Here is a 20,874-nt window from a genome sequence, read left to right as displayed (position 1 = left end):
AGACCAGAGTATTGGAAAGTATTGATCAACTTTTCGAATGGTAGAAAGTATCAAGGAGAACAGAAAATTTTTTCGAACAATTATCAATATCTTTGGGTATATATTTCATAGTTTAATCCACTATATATCAGTACGTTTATAACAGTGTTAACATGATTTTTTCCTTCACGTTTCGTCGAAGTATGTAATTTTCTCTGTAAAATTCTCATTGTCATTATTTATAATCAATTTCCCAGAAAGTGATATTGATTTCTCGATAAGAAATTAATGGATTAATCACAGATTCCATCGTAGAAATCGATTCGTCATTCGATTATACATAAAATGTTGGAATATTGAAATAATTTCGTCAGTTGTTCGCAATTTTTTGTGGTTGTAGTTGAGAAAAAAGCTGTGTACACATCTGACAACTTCTACAGATCTTACCAAATGATTTTAAATTGTATCTTTAGAACGTACAAGTGATTTCGATGATACAACGTTAGTTTGTATCGCTTTCCAAGGAAATGGAGTCTGCTCCTCTTCATTGTTAAGAAATCTTTAGCCACCATGTCATTTTACCAAATCTAGGAATAGAAAATGATACAAGGGGGTTAAATCTAGTGAATAGGGTACAATTCAAACTTTATTTCATCAATTTTGTCCATTGCAATAACGAATTTCTGAGCTGGTGTATCGTCTTGATGAAACAACACTTTCTTCTTAGCCAAAAGCTGCAGTTTTTGCTTTATTTCTTCGAATAAGTTCACATAATCATCGTCGTTGATAATTTTTCTTTTTATTAAGATAATCAATAAGAATTATCCCACGCGCATCCAAAAAAACCGACGCCATGGCCTTGTCTGCAGTTGGAACTGTCTTTGTCTTCTTTGGAGCCGGTTCTCCCTTTTTCAATCCATTGTTTTGATTGTTTTTTTGTATCGGATGTGAAGTGATGGATCCACGTTTCATCCATGGAAACATCCTCAGCACACTCAGCATGTACAGCACTTTTTGAAATGTCTATTAAGTCTGCTAGCTAGTTCTTCAACATTTCTGGATTCGTCACCTGATTTGGTCGATCACTTCGTTTAAACTCGGTTACCCGATATTTTACTGTGTACTTTCTTAAATTTTTCAAGCAGCTACCGCCATCTGTAGATCAAGACAAGTAGTTCTTAGTTATAAGTTAACCTCTAAGTTAAACTTCACTCGAAAGCTTTTATTTTATACAGTCCGAATCATTTGGGGGTTTGGTACTTGAGCTAGAGGATGGATTAGTCAAATTAGGCCATAAATTATTTGAAAATTTGAGTTTAAGGTACAATATAACCTCAAAATATCAATATGATCAATATGATCGAAGTACGATATTAAAATAAAGGAAAATCGTGAAGATTGAAGATGTTTAAGCTTGTGTGTGATAGTGGAAATCATTTAGAATTATTTGGAAAATGTGTGAGGTAATTTGAGCTTACCTATAATATCTTTTCACTTAAATAAACTTACACATTTTTCACTTTTCGCTAAACCTTTTCTTGCCTCAAGTTTTATTATAGCGCCGCGGAAATATCCCAAGAATAATGTATTAAAGCACATGAACGGCTCCGTTATTTGAACAAAACGAAAATCGCTTTACCGCAAACATTTACATAACTTCCCACTCAAATTTTTATTCCGTTTAGGATTTAATGAGATATGAAATAAGGGGACGATATTAAATCCTAAACTAAAGACTGAAGATTTAATCTCGTTCACTCAATTAGAAAAATATTGAAAACTTAACTTTCTATACTATCTTTTGGTTATTCGAAACGCGTTTCGGTATCAAATGATCGTCTTCAGAGACCGAGGTTTTAGTATAAATTGCATAAAAATATTTTCTTTGTTACTTTAAATAAAACACCCTGTATATTAATACATTTTTGAAATCTACGTAAAATTTAGATCACTTTTGTCCAAAAACTTGTTTCGAAAAATGCATATTCTTTGAGTTATTAATTTTTTTGTAAAAAATTTGACCAATGCAGACCCTTCTAAATTATTTTTTTACGAAGATACCCTTGAAGATATGAAAATTATTTCTATTCAGTTGCTTTAAGCTAAGTCAAAAGTATTTGAATATATGTTGAAAAATTTTTCATTCTATACAGGGTGTGTATAGAAAGTATTCAAAGTTTAACTTCATAAATATCAAATTTCTTTATTTTTTTACATAGAACCACCCGGTTTTTTCTATTTTAATGCATTCAGGGGTGGAAAATAAGGCAAATTCATATATACTTTCCCATAACTAAACTTTACCGTTATCTAGAAATTAAATGTTTTCCACATCTAATAAAGAAATGTGATATTTATGAAGTTGAACTTTGAACACTTTTTATACACACCCTGTTGAAAATAAAACATTTTTCAACATAGATTCAAATACGTCTGACCTTGCTAAAAGTGAACAAACAGAAACCATTTTCATATCTTCGAGGATAATCTCGTAAAAAAATAATTTATAAGGATCTGCAAAGGTCAAATTTTTTACAAAAAAATTAATAACTCAAAAAGTATACATTCTTCGAAAAAAGTTTTTGGACAAAATTGAACTAAAATTTAACGTAGATTTCAAAAATGTATTAATATACAGGGTGTTCTATTTAAAATAAAAAAATTATACAGTATTTTGCCATATACAGATAGTTTTAACTCGTCGTGTGACACCCTGTATAATTATTACAGGTAAAAGAGGATTAATCCCGAAATTAAATTGGGCGTTTCTGATTTTTAGTTACTGAATAAGCCTAGCAACGTAATTACGGGCACGGGTTTTCGAAATTTTGGAACCTGTAACTCAAAAAAATTTTAAAACGCGAATAACTAGAAAACTAAGAGGAATTCGAAAAAACTTGTTAGGATAAAAAATGTAGAGCACAAAATTTTCTACAAAAAAGGTCTTCAGTTATTTTTTCGTTTGAGTCACTATTTCTGAGTAAATCTCCCTCAACGCCAGAGCATCAGCTCGCGATTTGTGTGCCAATTCTTGGTTTCAAATGAACTTCAAAAAACGCGATCGTGAACATTCTCGGTTGATTTTTTTGCTTCAAAATTCCTCGTACATTTCGAGTTATTCGCGATTCAAAATATTTCTGAGTTTCAAGTCCAAAAATTTCCAAAAATTCGTAATTTTGTTAAAAGCTGTATTACTTATTCAGTATCCCAAAACCTCCCCGAAATCTAAACAATTAAAACCGCCCAATTCAATTTAAATCTTTAGCTCGAAATCGCCTAATTTTCCTGTACTAATCTTGAGCTAGAAAAAACTTGTAGTTCCACAGGATTAAAAGAATCAATTTAGATGCAAAAAATTTATTTAATTCTCTTTGATTTCAAAAGTTTTCTTAAATTGAGTAAACTAGTTTTTATCATTTTCTATAAAATGATATTTTATGAAGTCTCCTACCAAAAAAAAAATGTCGGAGGTCAAAAACGCACTATACAACATCAGCTTCATTGCAAAATGCATTAGACGCTGATCCCACTTATGTTCAGCAGCTGCACCAATTCGTTTTAGATTTCTTTCTATGTAAATCAGCTTATTTTCCAAGAATCTAACCAAGAAATGTTTTGCATCATGGAAAGTAACCGTGGAATCATTTCGACGCGGCCTTTTTTATTCGACAGGTACCACAGTAATTGGTCCAGCTAAATATGAATTTTGATTATCGTGGAAAAGCAGAGAATTGAAATTTTTCAATACAAACAAAACCCTTTAACCCAACGCAATTACAAAGTTCCAGGTTAGTGTGTCTGACCTCTGACAAGTTTTCGGTTCTCTTTCTTTTTTATTTTGTTTTATTGACTCATCTGACTCACTGCTAGCCGTAACCTTTACCTACCATCAGATGTTTGTTCTGTTCAATCCTATCATGTTACATAGTAGAGATACAATGCCAAAAGGTCAATAAAAGAAGTCCAGAATCCGCCAGAACTTTGCCCACAAGCAAACGTTACCTTCAGAAGAAGATTTGAAGAGTTAAACTTTCAGGATTCGCAGTCTATACCAAAATTTTGAATAAAAAGTGGTTTTTTCCCTGTACCTTTTTTTGTGTCACAGCATTATTGCCACGTATAAATATCAATCGAAATGACAGTGTTGCCAGTTGACGAAATAAAAAAATTATTATCGGTTTCGATTCGATCAAATAACCTTTTCAGGATAATCAATTATAATTCGAAATAAAAATAATTCTTCAACTAATAAATCATTGAATTAATAGTTCGTTGCACTTATATCTGATAGTAAAATCGATTGTTATAGAAGTATAATTTTTACGTAATCGATTGTACTGTTGACATGTTGTGAACGTTACCGCGATTGACTTGACTTATGAGGCGTGCTGAATTGGAATAAGGTGCGTTTTTACGAGTTGACGCCGGGCGCCGCTTTGTCATCGCGTGGTTTCGAAAAATCCGGTTCCCCGACTTCGTATTTCCATGGAATCTTACGTATATTTATAGGAAAGTTCGAACCGTTACCCTTCATTTCAATGTTCGATACAGTATACACTGTCAAAATTTCGCCAACAAAATCATTTTTAAAAATATCGTAAATACTTGATTAGTGTGATAAAGTTCAGTGTCTCATTTGTCCTTTGTCCTGGTGTGATAACTTAAATGTCCTTATGATGAACTCAAATTGTTAGAAACGGGAAGAAATCGTAAAAACACGCCAGACAAGAAGCCTCGATGCGTTCTAGATTACAATAGAATCAAAAAAAGAGTAGATTTTAGTGACCGAGGTAAATCTGTACCATATCTGTAGTTCAAGAAGGTATTGTCGAAAGCTTTAGCCCGAGAAGAGAAAAAATTAATGTTGGAACGATCCAGGACACCAAAAAAAATGTTCAGGGTGTTACGAGAAATTTAGGAAAACCATGACCCCTGAAGAACTTCGCGCATGTTGTATAGTTGTGGATAGTTCCATCGCGAGGTTAATTAACCTCATGACGCAATTGATAGTTACTCCGCGAGTTTAATTAGCCCCGTGACGCACTTGTTGATAGTTACAGCGTGAGTTTAATTAAACCCCGTGACGCACTTGTTAATAGTTACAGCGCGAGGTTAATTAGCCGCGTGACGCACTTGTTGATAGTTACAGCGCCAGTTTAATTAAACCCCGTGACGCACTTGTTGATAGTTACAGCGCGAGTTTAATTAGCCCCGTAACGAACTTGTTGATAGTTACAGCGCGAGTTTAATTAAACCCCGTGACGAACTTGTTAATAGTTACAGCGCGAGTTTAATTAAACCCCGTGACGAACTTATTAATAGTTACAGCGCGAGTTTAATTAAACCCCGTGACGCACTTGTTGATAGTTACAGCGCGAGTTTAATTAAACCCCGTGACGAACTTGTTGATAGTTACAGCGCGAGTTCAATTAAGCCCCGTGACGAACTTGTTGATAGTTACAGCGCGAGGTTAATTAAACCCCGTGACGCACTTGTTGATAGTTACAGCGTGAGGTTAATTAAACCCCGTGACGCACTTGTTGATAGTTACAGCGCGAGTTTAATTAAACCCCGTGACGCACTTGTTGATAGTTACAGCGCGAGTTTAATTAACCCCGTGACGCACTTGTTGATAGTTACAGCGTGAGGTTAATTAAACCCCGTGACGCACTTGTTGATAGTTACAGCGCGAGTTTAATTAACCCCGTGACGCACTTGTTGATAGTTACAGCGTGAGGTTAATTAAACCCCGTGACGCACTTGTTGATAGTTACAGCGCGAGTTTAATTAAACCCCGTGACGCACTTGTTGATAGTTACAGTGCGAGTTTAATTAAACCCCGTGACGCACTTGTGGATAGTTACTGGATTTTTTTATTAGCACTGAACGTATTAATAATATCAATATTTTTTGGAATCTATGTTCAATTTTAAGCAATTTTCGAGCAAAAAAAGTAATATTTAATAATTACTTTAATTATAAAAAACATGATACAGGGAATAGGTTGAAGATATATTTCAAATAAAGACAAAAGCTTTGGATATTTCCCTTATTTCTACAGGTAGATTCTAAGTTGTTTGTAATATAATTGGACCAGTAAGTTTGGCCGAAGCTATTCGGAATTTCACCGAGCATTGTTTTCTAAATAAATTTCATCATTCATATACATAAATATAATTTGAGATCATCTTCTAAAGCTTTAGAATCTTCGCTTTTCTCGATAGTATCGAGTTCATTCCATTTATTTTTATTTTTTCTCGGTTTTAATCTGGTTTTTGAAGGAACTTTTCAAGATTTAATGACATTAAGAAAAGCATATTAGATTACTAATATCATTACTACAAACTGATTTGAGGTTTCTCGTACGAACTGAATAATATTTTAAGAAAGTTAAGTGAAGACATACAGAAACTTTAATTTTTCTAAAACCCACTCAGAAATTTAAGGAAATCGATATTATTCAATTTTCAAAGCGGGTCTGATAAGTAATTTCAGTTTTCATATGTGAAAATTCTTAATTTAAACATGTCGTACAAGAAAATCAGTACAACACCAACTTAGCACCAGATTATCGGACAAGTAGAGATGTGTGAAGAGCTCCTACTCAAATATGATCCCTATTGATCCACTTAGACCTGATGGTGTATGTGAAATCAATCCAAATGTACATAAATTTTCAGTATATGAGATTTTATCCAAGAAGTATCCAGATAGTAAGTGTACTTTCAACAAAATAACATGCGAAATAAAATCAAACACCTTGGTGGTATTGAACTTGTACTATATCCAGCATTTAGTCCAGACTTTGCACCGTCGTATCATCATTTAATCAGATTCTTGGCGGGATTTGTGGAGAAAATTTTGCTTTATGATCGGAGAGACCTCAATTAAAGTACAATCGGTGGATTTTGGATCATACGATGACAAGACATAGTCTGTAGTACTAGAACTGATCTTATGACCGTTCCAGAAGGATCGAAAATTGACTGGAAACATTCTTGAGCAGCATACACACTGGAATAATCAATATTGAGATCACCACGTAGAATTAGTTTGTTTTCTAGAGGTTTCAGGACTCCAGTAAGATCAGTAGTTTGTGATAGAAAGTATGCATTTCGGGAAAGTCGTTTTGTAAATTACTTCTATTGAATCTGGGCAAGAACTTATGTTCGGTGATGGAAAATTAAGTTGTTTCTAATAAAAGATACAGTTAATTTATTTTGTGTCTTGGGGATTGAATATTAATAAGGAAAAGGCCGAGCATGGTCAGTCTTTAAGAGGGTGCTTGCTTATCTGATCGCGTCATTTTGTTAATGTAATTGTAATATTAAATTGACTCTATTTGCGTGGATATTTTAGAGAACTTCGTCTCTGTAGATATCTTGTTATTTGAAGGTCTCGAGAGACATACATTCCATGTTATTTTTCTCGGTAAGTCAAGCTAGAACTGAACGAGAATAATGTAAAATATTACGCCCTTTATTATCTGTATAAAACCCACAAACCTTTTTTGTAAAACGTGTTCGTATTAACGGACATTTAGTCATTGAATAAAACGTGAACATGTTGTGAATATTACGTCATTCGAAATGAGTTCCGGACGTCAAACATTTCATGAATTTTTATCCGGAAAAGTTAAATTTGTTTAATTTTTAATGGTTATTGACATGAATAGAGTTTGGAATCATATTCGCTGTTAAATTTTCCAATTTAAAACAATATTTATAATACACAACATTTTCTATAAAGATACTTGATTTAAAAAATGTGTAGGGGTAGAAAATAAAGCTGAGACATAAAAAAAATCGTGGCGAAATCAGAATTTGTATTTAAATATATTTCTTTTCCCCTAAGGGGTATTAAAAATAAGCAAAATAAACCCAGATCCATTGAAGGTTTACGTATATAAATTCGATCTTTATCTTACCTAAGGAAATTCTTGGTTATCGTCAAAAATTACGTGTTCAAATGTAACTAAAAACAGTTTATTCTTTATTCCCGCAGTTTCAGCAGAGTTTCGCTTGTAATTAACAAATACCTCACCAACAGAAATCACCTTGTAAGGGTTGATGTCTTCTTGTAATCCAATAGAGCGTGGAGTGCCCCAAGGCTGATTACTAGGCACTATTTGTGTGTGGGGCGACTCAATTTGAGTGAAATTTGAGCTATTAGATATCTACTCGGACTAAACTGCGAGATTCGCGTTCAGAATTAAAGGCTCGATATTTTACAAAGCAAAAAAATGCACAATCACTTGCCAAGTGAAATTAAATCGATGTGATCTTTTCCCGTAGTAATTTGAGCCCATATTTATTGGAAACCGCCTTCTACTTTGTTAACTAATTATTTATAACAATAAATAACTAAGATTTATGATAAATTTCTGCTTAATGTCTCTTCATCACGTGTACAACGATCTAAAAATCTACATAATCCCTTAAACCATTAATTTTATCGAGTTAAACTCATAAAATTGTTGAAAAATCGATCGAAAAATTGATTATTGCTATCTTTAGATTGTACAGGTTGTCCCTGTGAAAGTTACGGATTCTGTACTGGGGGGATTACTCTGGAAGTAGCGTACAAAGGTCTTGTTGGACTAGCCTTGAAACAGTACAGTGCAGTACCTTTTAAAACAGTTCAAAGATCTGTAGCTTTTGCACAGCCTTCGTTAATGGTTGAACAAACAGTTAACGGTATGAAATAAGTTGAAAATTTGAAATATTTCGTATTTTGCAAACCTATGAGACTGTATCCCTTCGGATACATACCCAACTATACCATTTTTTTGTCTTTCCAATTTGGAAATGAATGAATGCGCGGAGTTACTTTTTTAAGTTATTCCGAACGATTAAATCAAATTAATTGACTTGTGTCTGTTTAAAATTGAACGTAACAATTTTCTGTAATTCCAAATATTTCATATGACTATAGATAAGGTAGAGAAAGAAGTAAAAAATCTCGTTCGTTAATCCTCTTCCTCCAAAGTATCGGTAAAAAATCCTCGACCAATTTCGGATACAACGTTTTTCACAGCTAAAGGAAATTACTTTTTATTCATAACAATGAACAACTTTCTAAAGGGTTTCAAGGGAGAGGTTCGTTTTTTCTACCAGTTTACCCGAATTCGGAAAGAAACAGTTTTTATACATTTGAAAGAGTGAAATGTGGCAAACGTCTATTCGCCCTAAACTAGATAATATCGACGTTATGTCGTTGGTATATATCCAAAATATATGTTTCTATGTTTAAAAATTATGTAATCGAATGAAATTACTTCCTATAACAAAGTTTTCTTGAGTAATCCTTCTTGAAAATAAAAGGTATTGATTGAAATTGATCCTAGATCGAAATGATTCGCGTATAAGTGAGTACTAAGCCTTTTCTCGTTTCATAGACCACTATCAAAAATTTTAATCGATCCTGTGGACCTCTTGCAGTTTCTTCACTGCGAATTTCCAAATCTCGAAAAAAAGTAAAGATTAGGTCTTTCTATAAGGAGTTGTAGGTCAATTTCAACTACGAATTAACAGTTTTCGGAAAAAAATTAATCCTAAAATAAATTGAATATAAAATAAAACAATTTTCGAAAGTCTGGAAACAAATTCCGTCACTGTTAAACACTAATATCGATTTGTTTTACTTTTAGAAAGTCTGGAAACAAATTCCGTCACTAGTAAACACTAATATCGATTTGTTTTCCTTTTGGAAAGTCTGGAAACAAATTTCGTCACTGTCCAACACTAATATCGATTCGTTTTTCTTTTAGAAAGTCTGGAAACAAATTCCGTCACTGTCCCACACTAATATCGATTCGTTTTCCTTTTGGAAAGTCTGGAAACAAATTCCGTCACTGTCCAACACTAATATCGATTCGTTTTTCTTTTTGGAAAGTCTGGAAACAAATTCCGTCACTGTCCAACACTAATATCGATTCCTTTTTCTTTTTGGAAAGTCTGGAAACAAATTCCGTCATTGTCCAACACAAATATCGATTCGTTTTTCAGTATGAAAGTCTGGAAACAAATTCCGTCACTGTCCAACACTAATATCGATTCGTTTTTCTTTTAGAAAGTCTGGAAACAAATTCCGTCACTGTCCAACACTAATATCGATTCGTTTTTCTTTTAGAAAGTCTGGAAACAAATTCCGTCACTGTCCAACACTAATATCGATTCGTTTTTCTTTTAGAAAGTCTGGAAACAAATTCCGTCACTGTCCCATACTAATATCGATTCCTTTTTCTTTTTGGAAAGTCTGGAAACAAATTTCTCCACAGTCCAACACTAATATCGATTCGTTTTTCTTTTAGACAGTCTGGAAACAAATTTCTCCACAGTCCAACACTAATATCGATTCGTTTTTCTTTTAGAAAGTCTGGAAACAAATTCCGTCACTGTCCCATACTAATATCGATTCGTTTTTCTTTTAGAAAGTCTGGAAACAAATTCCGTCACTGTTAAACACTAATATCGATTTGTTTTCCTTTTGGAAAGTCTGGAAACAAATTCCGTCACTGTTAAACACTAATATCGATTTGTTTTCCTTTTGGAAAGTCTGGAAACAAATTTCGTCACTGGTAAACACTAATATCGATTTGTTTTCCTTTTGAAAAGTCTGGAAACAAATTTCGTCACTGTCCAACACTAATATCGATTCGTTTTTCTTTTAGAAAGTCTGGAAACAAATTCCGTCACTGTCCAACACTAATATCGATTCCTTTTTCTTTTTGGAAAGTCTGGAAACAAATTTCTCCACAGTCCAACACTAATATCGATTCGTTTTTCTTTTAGACAGTCTGGAAACAAATTTCTCCACAGTCCAACACTAATATCGATTCGTTTTTCTTTTAGAAAGTCTGGAAACAAATTCCGTCACTGTCCAACACTAATATCGATTCGTTTTTCTTTTAGAAAGTCTGGAAACAAATTCCGTCACTGTCCCATACTAATATCGATTCGTTTTTCTTTTAGAAAGTCTGGAAACAAATTCCGTCACTGTTAAACACTAATATCGATTTGTTTTCCTTTTGGAAAGTCTGGAAACAAATTCCGTCACTGTTAAACACTAATATCGATTTGTTTTCCTTTTGGAAAGTGTGGAAACAAATTTCGTCACTGGTAAACACTAATATCGATTTGTTTTCCTTTTGAAAAGTCTAGAAACAAATTTCGTCACTGTCCAACACTAATATCGATTCGTTTTTCTTTTAGAAAGTCTGGAAACAAATTCCGTCACTGTCCCATACTAATATCGATTCGTTTTTCTTTTAGAAAGTCTGGAAACAAATTCCGTCACTGTTAAACACTTATATCGATTTGTTTTCCTTTTGGAAAGTCTGGAAACAAATTCCGTCACTGTTAAACACTAATATCGATTTGTTTTCCTTTTGGAAAGTCTGGAAACAAATTCCGTCACTGTTAAACACTAATATCGATTTGTTTTCCTTTTGGAAAGTCTGGAAACAAATTTCGTCACTGGTAAACACTAATATCGATTTGTTTTCCTTTTGAAAAGTCTGGAAACAAATTTCGTCACTGTCCAACACTAATATCGATTCGTTTTTCTTTTAGAAAGTCTGGAAACAAATTCCGTCACTGTCCCATACTAATATCGATTCGTTTTTCTTTTAGAAAGTCTGGAAACAAATTCCGTCACTGTTAAACACTTATATCGATTTGTTTTCCTTTTGGAAAGTCTGGAAACAAATTCCGTCACTGTTAAACACTAATATCGATTTGTTTTCCTTTTGGAAAGTCTGGAAACAAATTTCGTCACTGGTAAACACTTATATCGATTTGTTTTCCTTTTGGAAAGTCTGGAAACAAATTCCGTCACTGTTAAACACTAATATCGATTTGTTTTACTTTTAGAAAGTCTGGAAACAAATTCCGTCACTAGTAAACACTAATATCGATTTGTTTTCCTTTTGGAAAGTCTGGAAACAAATTTCGTCACTGTCCAACACTAATATCGATTCGTTTTTCTTTTAGAAAGTCTGGAAACAAATTCCGTCACTGTCCCACACTAATATCGATTCGTTTTCCTTTTGGAAAGTCTGGAAACAAATTCCGTCACTGTCCAACACTAATATCGATTCGTTTTTCTTTTTGGAAAGTCTGGAAACAAATTCCGTCACTGTCCAACACTAATATCGATTCCTTTTTCTTTTTGGAAAGTCTGGAAACAAATTCCGTCATTGTCCAACACAAATATCGATTCGTTTTTCAGTATGAAAGTCTGGAAACAAATTCCGTCACTGTCCAACACTAATATCGATTCGTTTTTCTTTTAGAAAGTCTGGAAACAAATTCCGTCACTGTCCAACACTAATATCGATTCGTTTTTCTTTTAGAAAGTCTGGAAACAAATTCCGTCACTGTCCAACACTAATATCGATTCGTTTTTCTTTTAGAAAGTCTGGAAACAAATTCCGTCACTGTCCAACACTAATATCGATTCGTTTTTCTTTTAGAAAGTCTGGAAACAAATTCCGTCACTGTCCAACACTAATATCGATTCGTTTTTCTTTTAGAAAGTCTGGAAACAAATTCCGTCACTGTCCAACACTAATATCGATTCGTTTTTCTTTTAGAAAGTCTGGAAACAAATTCCGTCACTGTCCAACACTAATATCGATTCGTTTTTCTTTTAGAAAGTCTGGAAACAAATTCCGTCACTGTCCAACACTAATATCGATTCGTTTTTCTTTTAGAAAGTCTGGAAACAAATTCCGTCACTGTCCAACACTAATATCGATTCGTTTTTCTTTTAGAAAGTCTGGAAACAAATTCCGTCACTGTCCAACACTAATATCGATTCGTTTTTCTTTTAGAAAGTCTGGAAACAAATTCCGTCACTGTCCAACACTAATATCGATTCCTTTTTCTTTTTGGAAAGTCTGGAAACAAATTTCTCCACAGTCCAACACTAATATCGATTCGTTTTTCTTTTAGACAGTCTGGAAACAAATTTCTCCACAGTCCAACACTAATATCGATTCGTTTTTCTTTTAGAAAGTCTGGAAACAAATTCCGTCACTGTCCCATACTAATATCGATTCGTTTTTCTTTTAGAAAGTCTGGAAACAAATTCCGTCACTGTTAAACACTAATATCGATTTGTTTTCCTTTTGGAAAGTCTGGAAACAAATTCCGTCACTGTTAAACACTAATATCGATTTGTTTTCCTTTTGGAAAGTCTGGAAACAAATTTCGTCACTGGTAAACACTAATATCGATTTGTTTTCCTTTTGAAAAGTCTGGAAACAAATTTCGTCACTGTCCAACACTAATATCGATTCGTTTTTCTTTTAGAAAGTCTGGAAACAAATTCCGTCACTGTCCAACACTAATATCGATTCCTTTTTCTTTTTGGAAAGTCTGGAAACAAATTTCTCCACAGTCCAACACTAATATCGATTCGTTTTTCTTTTAGACAGTCTGGAAACAAATTTCTCCACAGTCCAACACTAATATCGATTCGTTTTTCTTTTAGAAAGTCTGGAAACAAATTCCGTCACTGTCCAACACTAATATCGATTCGTTTTTCTTTTAGAAAGTCTGGAAACAAATTCCGTCACTGTCCCATACTAATATCGATTCGTTTTTCTTTTAGAAAGTCTGGAAACAAATTCCGTCACTGTTAAACACTAATATCGATTTGTTTTCCTTTTGGAAAGTCTGGAAACAAATTTCGTCACTGGTAAACACTAATATCGATTTGTTTTCCTTTTGAAAAGTCTGGAAACAAATTTCGTCACTGTCCAACACTAATATCGATTCGTTTTTCTTTTAGAAAGTCTGGAAACAAATTCCGTCACTGTCCCATACTAATATCGATTCGTTTTTCTTTTAGAAAGTCTGGAAACAAATTCCGTCACTGTTAAACACTTATATCGATTTGTTTTCCTTTTGGAAAGTCTGGAAACAAATTCCGTCACTGTTAAACACTAATATCGATTTGTTTTCCTTTTGGAAAGTCTGGAAACAAATTTCGTCACTGGTAAACACTAATATCGATTTGTTTTCCTTTTGAAAAGTCTGGAAACAAATTTCGTCACTGTCCAACACTAATATCGATTCGTTTTTCTTTTAGAAAGTCTGGAAACAAATTCCGTCACTGTCCCATACTAATATCGATTCGTTTTTCTTTTAGAAAGTCTGGAAACAAATTCCGTCACTGTTAAACACTTATATCGATTTGTTTTCCTTTTGGAAAGTCTGGAAACAAATTCCGTCACTGTTAAACACTAATATCGATTTGTTTTCCTTTTGGAAAGTCTGGAAACAAATTTCGTCACTGGTAAACACTAATATCGATTTGTTTTCCTTTTGGAAAGTCTGGAAACAAATTCCGTCACTGGTAAACACTAATATCGATTTGTTTTCCTTTTGGAAAGTCTGGAAACAAATTCCGTCACTGGTAAACACTAATATCGATTCGTTTTTCTTTTAGAAAGGTATACAGTGCCTTTTTAGAAAGACTCACTAAAAACTAAAGAAAAAACAACTTGGAATTTTGAAGCTTTGTAATGAATATGAACAAAGACAGATAGAAATTATTTGAAATATTAGGTGACGATGATGTACAATTGCTGAAATTTCGTCTTAAATTCAAGTGAATTCTCATAAATTCTGTAGTTGAGTACAAATTACATTTTTGATAAATTTTCCCATCATATTATGATAATTGTCTGCTAAGTAAAAAATTTTAATCGAGTAAAACAAAAATAAAAACAGCTAGATTTGATATTTTCGTAAGAATAATGTAAGTAAAAGTTTTTTTTTTATATTTCAGTCAAATAATTCGTGGCGAACTTTTCTAATTATCAGTCGGGGGTTCTTCGAAAGTCGGGTCCTGTTACTCAGGTGGCGAAAAGAAACTAGCGGAAAGTCCCCGGCTACGTAAAATTTATTGGGAGATTTTGTCGCTGTAGACTTTTTTTGTGATTAAATTTTAAAGTAAGTTGGATACTTTGAAGTACATGACCAAATTCAAGTTATGCAACGGAATATCGAACCACGTATATTAACGTACCTTTCCCAACTTCTTAATCCACTTCAAGTTCTTAAAAAGCCGCAGCCGTCAATTCTACGAGGCCATTTCCCATTTTTAGAGGTTATTTTCTTCAGACGAACAAAAAATATCAATTTATTTCAATGAAATATGTCTAGACCTCTTTAATTTCGTGCTAATGAAAAATGATAATTTATAATTGTTATTGCAATTTTTTTGACTTTATTAACGAATGAAAATTAATGAATTCAAATATCAGCATGTTTCTCAATCAAAAATTCGAGTTTCATCAACATTTAATAACAAACTTGAATATACACATCGTTGCAATTCACTGACGCTGCTTCTATGACATGGAACAATATCTTTTATTGACAGCTGTCACTAAATGATATCATATAGGTAACGCACATGACAACTAACACGTTTTATGTTTAGAACAGCTGTCATTTCTCTTGAAGTTTCTCAAAAAATCAAAAAGGGACTTCAAATCGCAATTAATCGCTTCGAAATAGTTCAAAGTTCAGAAATAATTGGATCTAAATACGCTTGGAGACATAATTAATCGTAAATAACATCATTCGAACGATCGACAATAATCGATTATCGATTTTCAAAGAAAGAGATGATACAACTATCTGATAACGATTGAGGGATATGTTTTTAGTAAAAATTATTGAAAATTCGCTTTTAAATTTATAACTATTCATATATATAGTGAACAATATGGAATAAATTGACGTAATTATTTGATTTTACAGAGTTGCCAAGCTTTAGATCGCCCGTATCGAATATGACAGTAGCTGTCGGTAGAGAAGCCGTACTGAACTGCGCAGTAGACAATTTAAGTCCATACAAAGTAAGTACGTATATTTAGGATGTATTTGACGCTAATACGGACCTGATTTTTGCTTATAAACTTATAAATTAATATCGTCGTGATCAGTTCGGATTTCTCAACCAATTATTTCCCAAAAAAAAAAAAAAAAAGCAAATGAAGTCACGCAAGAATTTTAATGTGATGGTGTTTTTATGACAAATTAATTACTGGACTTTTCGACCGAAGTTTCTCTTGTGCCTTAATCAAAAGTTTTAATTAAAAAAGTTATTTAAAAAAAAAGATATAATTTAATGATTTTATCGATGCAAAAATTTCGGTAGTAATGCTAGTAGATATTATACGGATTGTCCTATCAGAATCACAGCTTGTTAACCACTAGTTACAGAAAATTTGCTTCTCTACTACTCGTAAAATTGCTCAAGACGTGGTAGACTTCGTGATGGCAACCATTTCGTGACAGATATTTTATTTTCTTTATTCCAGCGAAGTCTATTTATTAACGTAAACTTTTCATTCGACATAAATGCAAAGAAAAAAATCCATAGGTGTTAAATCGTGCATCAATCAATTTCCAACTCATGGCAGAGATCTATTGGACGAGTATGAAGCTGCTCAGTCCTGTCGGCAGTATTTTCTTTGGTTATAACCACTGAATTTGTGCAGTTTGGTCACTAAGAAGTCATCTAACATTTCTGAATTCAATGTAACTTTTTACCTTCAAAAAAAATAATTCCTCCTTGACGAAATCGAATCTATGACCAGTATCCAATCTTTACACCAAGTGATTTTGTGAACCTGCAGCTCCAAATCTTCTGCTACGTAATATTCCTTGTTCATGCCATAACTTTTCCAGTCTTTCCACGCTTTGAAGTTGGCGTTGAAGTTAAATCTAGTGGATTTAATAAGATGGAGCGATTAGAGGTTATATTGGAGGTGAATTGAATGATTTCGACTATTAATTGATGAAATTTCGGTTTGGTTTTGGAATTAATTCAATCTAATCTAGAGTATTATTGAAAATTTAACCAGAAAAACACTGAGATAGTTTGTAAATAGGTCCAGATAACTGAATTAAAGTTTTGGAGTTGTTGCAGTGGAGACAATTGAAAAGAATGAAAGATAGGTTATGTCATAACCTCTAAGTCATACAGCTGTATTCTACCGTGATTTATAGACATATATTAAATCGTTGAAACAGTTTTAAATTAGTGTTTTAAAAAATAAACTCGTTTCTGAGCAATTACTTCCATTTGGAACGTACAGAAAACAGTTCATTAAAATCCAGCTGGAGCTTACAATTAAAAACTCTAATACTTCCCTTCCTCGGGCTCGAGAGAAGATTTATTTTCACGAGACTCAGGTGAACTTTCCCGTCATGTGGGTTAGAGACCGTTGCGTCCGGCCAAGAAAGCTTTTAACTTTTATAATAATCCTAATACTACATGTGGTGTTAATATTTATAATTAATATCTACGTTTTGCTTTTAATTTCTCATATTTTTGTATCCACAATCATTTAAATACTTAATATTGCGAACGTAAAAATGATTGTATACACGTTACCACATGTTCGTTTCATGTGACAAAAATTAACGGTTTTGAAATAAAAAAACTAAGGATCGATCTTCTCTCTTTGTTCACTACACTTCACTACACTTCACTACACTTCACTACACTTCACTACACTTCACTACACTTCACTACACTTCACTACACTTCACTACACTTCACTACACTTCACTACACTTCACTACACTTCACTACACTTCACTACACTTCACTACACTTCACTACACTTCACTACACTTCACTACACTTCACTACACTTCACTACACTTCACTACACTTCACTACACTTCACTACACTTCACTACACTTCACTACACTTCACTACACTTCACTACACTATTTCTGAGGGTACCAATAGTACTTTTTTTTGTTTCTCTTGATTTATTCTCGGCCAAATCGTTCTGGTTATCCTGCAATTACTTTTGATCTACAATATATCCTGATTCCTGTATTAATATCATCTTTAATTCCATCTGTAGTAAACACTATAACTGTTACTTCGACACCAAAAGTTCCCTTCCACTTCACTACTTTTATTTTCACTTGAACTAAGGAAAAAACTGAGTTGATGTTTCTCACAAAGAAACGAATACAGTTAAGACTGTTATCTGGAGTCGCTGGAGCAAATATTAACGGACTAGAGCTGGAGAAACCAAAGGCTACTGATGGCGATGATTCACTCATCTTGTATGGGGCCAGACGTCTTGAGAATAAACCCATGACGATGTGTATTGAGTAACGCGAGATCCTACTAGGACTGTCTCTTTATAGGTTGTTCTAGTTGCGGCGGGTATCATCCTCGTGGACCTCCTGGCTTTCGAGCGTAAGATACGGCAACCGTCGAACGTTCTATAACAATACAGACGTGGCAACAACGGTGGAAAGAAGACGCGACGACCTTAGACTGTAGACGTAAATGTGAACTTCTACATTACACAGCTTCTTACTGTCAACAATATCTCCACAACACCTGAGTGTACGTATTATGAACACGTGTAACCACTAGAAGAGTTTGATGCTGGGCAAGGTAGGACGGTATCAAAAGAACATGAACAGACCCATCAACCAGAGATAATATTGGATGGAGATGACAGAAGATGGTGGTTTGGTAGGGAGTCCAACATATCCATGTCTCGTGGTGGATCTGTTGCTTGGATTCCGATTCTCCAGGCAACGCCCAGCTGGAGTTTTAAGAAACCGATGAAGGTAAAAAGGTATCTCAAGAACTGCGTTGGTTAGGGCATATAGCCAGAATGGAAGAGAACAGGTGGATGAAGAGAAAGAAGAAGAGTTTGTGGACGTAGATGCATGTAAAAAAGATTTACACAAGTTTGAGGTTGCTGAGTTGTTTTATATATAAAAAACCTGAACTATATGATAAATTGAATGAAATAGAAGTTTCGAAATATCTTTTTCCTTGGCTTATTTTATTTAAAAATAAATTTCCTCTTGTCAACTCATGTCTAATATATTTTTCTTTCGACCATTTAGTCTGTTTCTTCAATTATCTTTGATTAAGAATCATATTTCAACTTTTTTCGTTTTCATTTTCTAGCTAATGAATTTTTTATTTGACGCAAGGAGCAGGTTGCATTTGCATTTTTGAATAACGTAATACGACGGACTACTTTTCTTGACAATAAACTTTTCTAAAAACGTAAAGATAATTCTCAAATGTTTATGACAGTTTAATAGTCGTCTCTCTCTTTATTTATTTTCTTTTTGATTATCATTTCTACCTCTAAACGTCCCACGTAGCTGCGTAAGACAACTCAATGGAAAAATTAGAATCAGATACGAGCTCAACGCAAAATGAAAGCTTCATGTAAAAGAATATGAACGGAACCCGTTTTTATTCGTTTTGAAAGTGATTTAAACAAAATAATATTCGAAATTTGAATTTTAATATTATTTGTTCTCGAAATATTTAATGTTTTGGTAATCCTATGTAATGTTATTGAGCAAACTCGTTGAGCCCCGATGCGATCCAAAGGTTTAAAAATGAACTTTCTCCCACAGCCCAGGGCGGCACTAGGTACTGCATTACATATTTTATTCCAAGCCTTCCCCACGACCCTAGGGACTACACTACATATTTTATTCCACACCTTCTCCACGGCTCTAAAGACTACACTACATATTTTTCTAGAGGTGTAGATTTTGGTCCAGAAATACTCAATCCAGCTTCTCACGCTAGCTTCGAAACGTCCAACATTTGGTCCATTGGTTTGTCACTGTTTTCGAGCTTCACCAGCTCTAGAATTCTTAGATGAATTGCCAGATTTCCTGGCTTTAGTTTCCCTGTCTGTATTAGCTTGTGAAAGAAAGGTTTGGTAGAGCTTCTAAGAATGTGGTGGGGCAGGTTGACATACCGTATTACCTTCCACAACCACGTTTATTGCGCGTCAAAGCCGTTGTATTTCAAACAAATTTGCCTAAATGGAATTTCCGGTTATTGTTAGTTGTAGTAAATCAGAAAATAGGGGATCACGACCTTTACCTACCTACTCTACGTTCAGAATTAGCTATGGGCTCAATATAATAAATTGCAAAAAAATGCACAATCACTTGCCAATTGAAATCAAATTGGTATTTGAAGGTTGAGTTCTATTTCTTGCCCCTCGTCGATGGCACTTCGTATTAATATACGGAGACCACACGAATTGTACTGACTGCGCCAATTAGAAATATCAATTTCGAAATTTTATTTTCAAAAAACATTAATCACATCAAAAAGTCACAATTTTACAAAAGTTCAAAGAATCCGATTAATTTCAACAATTGAATTAACAAATTTCGTTAAAATTGTATTTCCAACATTTCTTTTTTATATTGAAATAAATTCTGATGAGGTATTTAAGTAAAATAGTCTTTTTATGGTTTAATTGTTAACGTCGTGTGGATTTTTTCGATGAGACCGCACGAATTCTACTGACTGCGCCAATTAGAAATATCACTTTCGAAATTTTATTTTTAAAAAACATTAATCACATAAAACAAGTCACAATTTCACAAAAGTAAAATGAATCCGATTAATTTCAACAATTGAATCGACAAATTTCGTTAAAATGGTATTTACAACAATTCTTATTTATATTGAAATAAATTCCGATGAGGTATTTAAGTAAAATAGTCTTTTTATGGTTTAATTGTTAAATTCGTGTGGATTTTTTCGATGAGACCGCACGAATTCTACTGACTGCGCCAATTAGAAATATCACTTTCGAAATTTTATTTTTAAAAAACATTAATCACATAAAACAAGTCACAATTTCACAAAAGTAAAATGAATCCGATTAATTTCAACAATTGAATCGACAAATTTCGTTAAAATGGTATTTACAACAATTCTTATTTATATTGAAATAAATTCCGATGAGGTATTTAAGTAAAATAGTCTTTTTATGGTTTAATTGTTAAATTCGTGTGGATTTTTTCGATGAGACCGCACGAATTCTACTGACTGCG

The 20,874-nt window shown here is 33.5% G+C and overlaps 1 protein-coding gene across 3 annotated transcripts in view; it reads left to right on the top strand.

The window, feature by feature from the left end:
- LOC130898153 (lachesin) overlaps positions 1 to 20,874 on the top strand; it is a 114,310-nt gene that overhangs the window by 13,007 nt on the left and 80,429 nt on the right. For 2 of the 3 annotated variants that reach the window (XM_057807226.1, XM_057807225.1), the window contains exon 2: positions 15,759 to 15,856. In XM_057807226.1, coding sequence (XP_057663209.1) covers positions 15,759 to 15,856 — 98 coding nt within the window. Of the gene's footprint in view, positions 1 to 14,778; positions 14,943 to 15,758; positions 15,857 to 20,874 lie in introns of all 3 variants that reach the window. The other variant, XM_057807227.1, reaches the window with a different exon arrangement.

The sequence above is a fragment of the Diorhabda carinulata genome, chromosome 9 (genome assembly GCF_026250575.1).
Source record: "Diorhabda carinulata isolate Delta chromosome 9, icDioCari1.1, whole genome shotgun sequence".
Taxonomy (NCBI): Eukaryota; Metazoa; Arthropoda; class Insecta; order Coleoptera; family Chrysomelidae; genus Diorhabda; species Diorhabda carinulata.
This window is presented reverse-complemented; position numbering and strand designations above follow the sequence as displayed.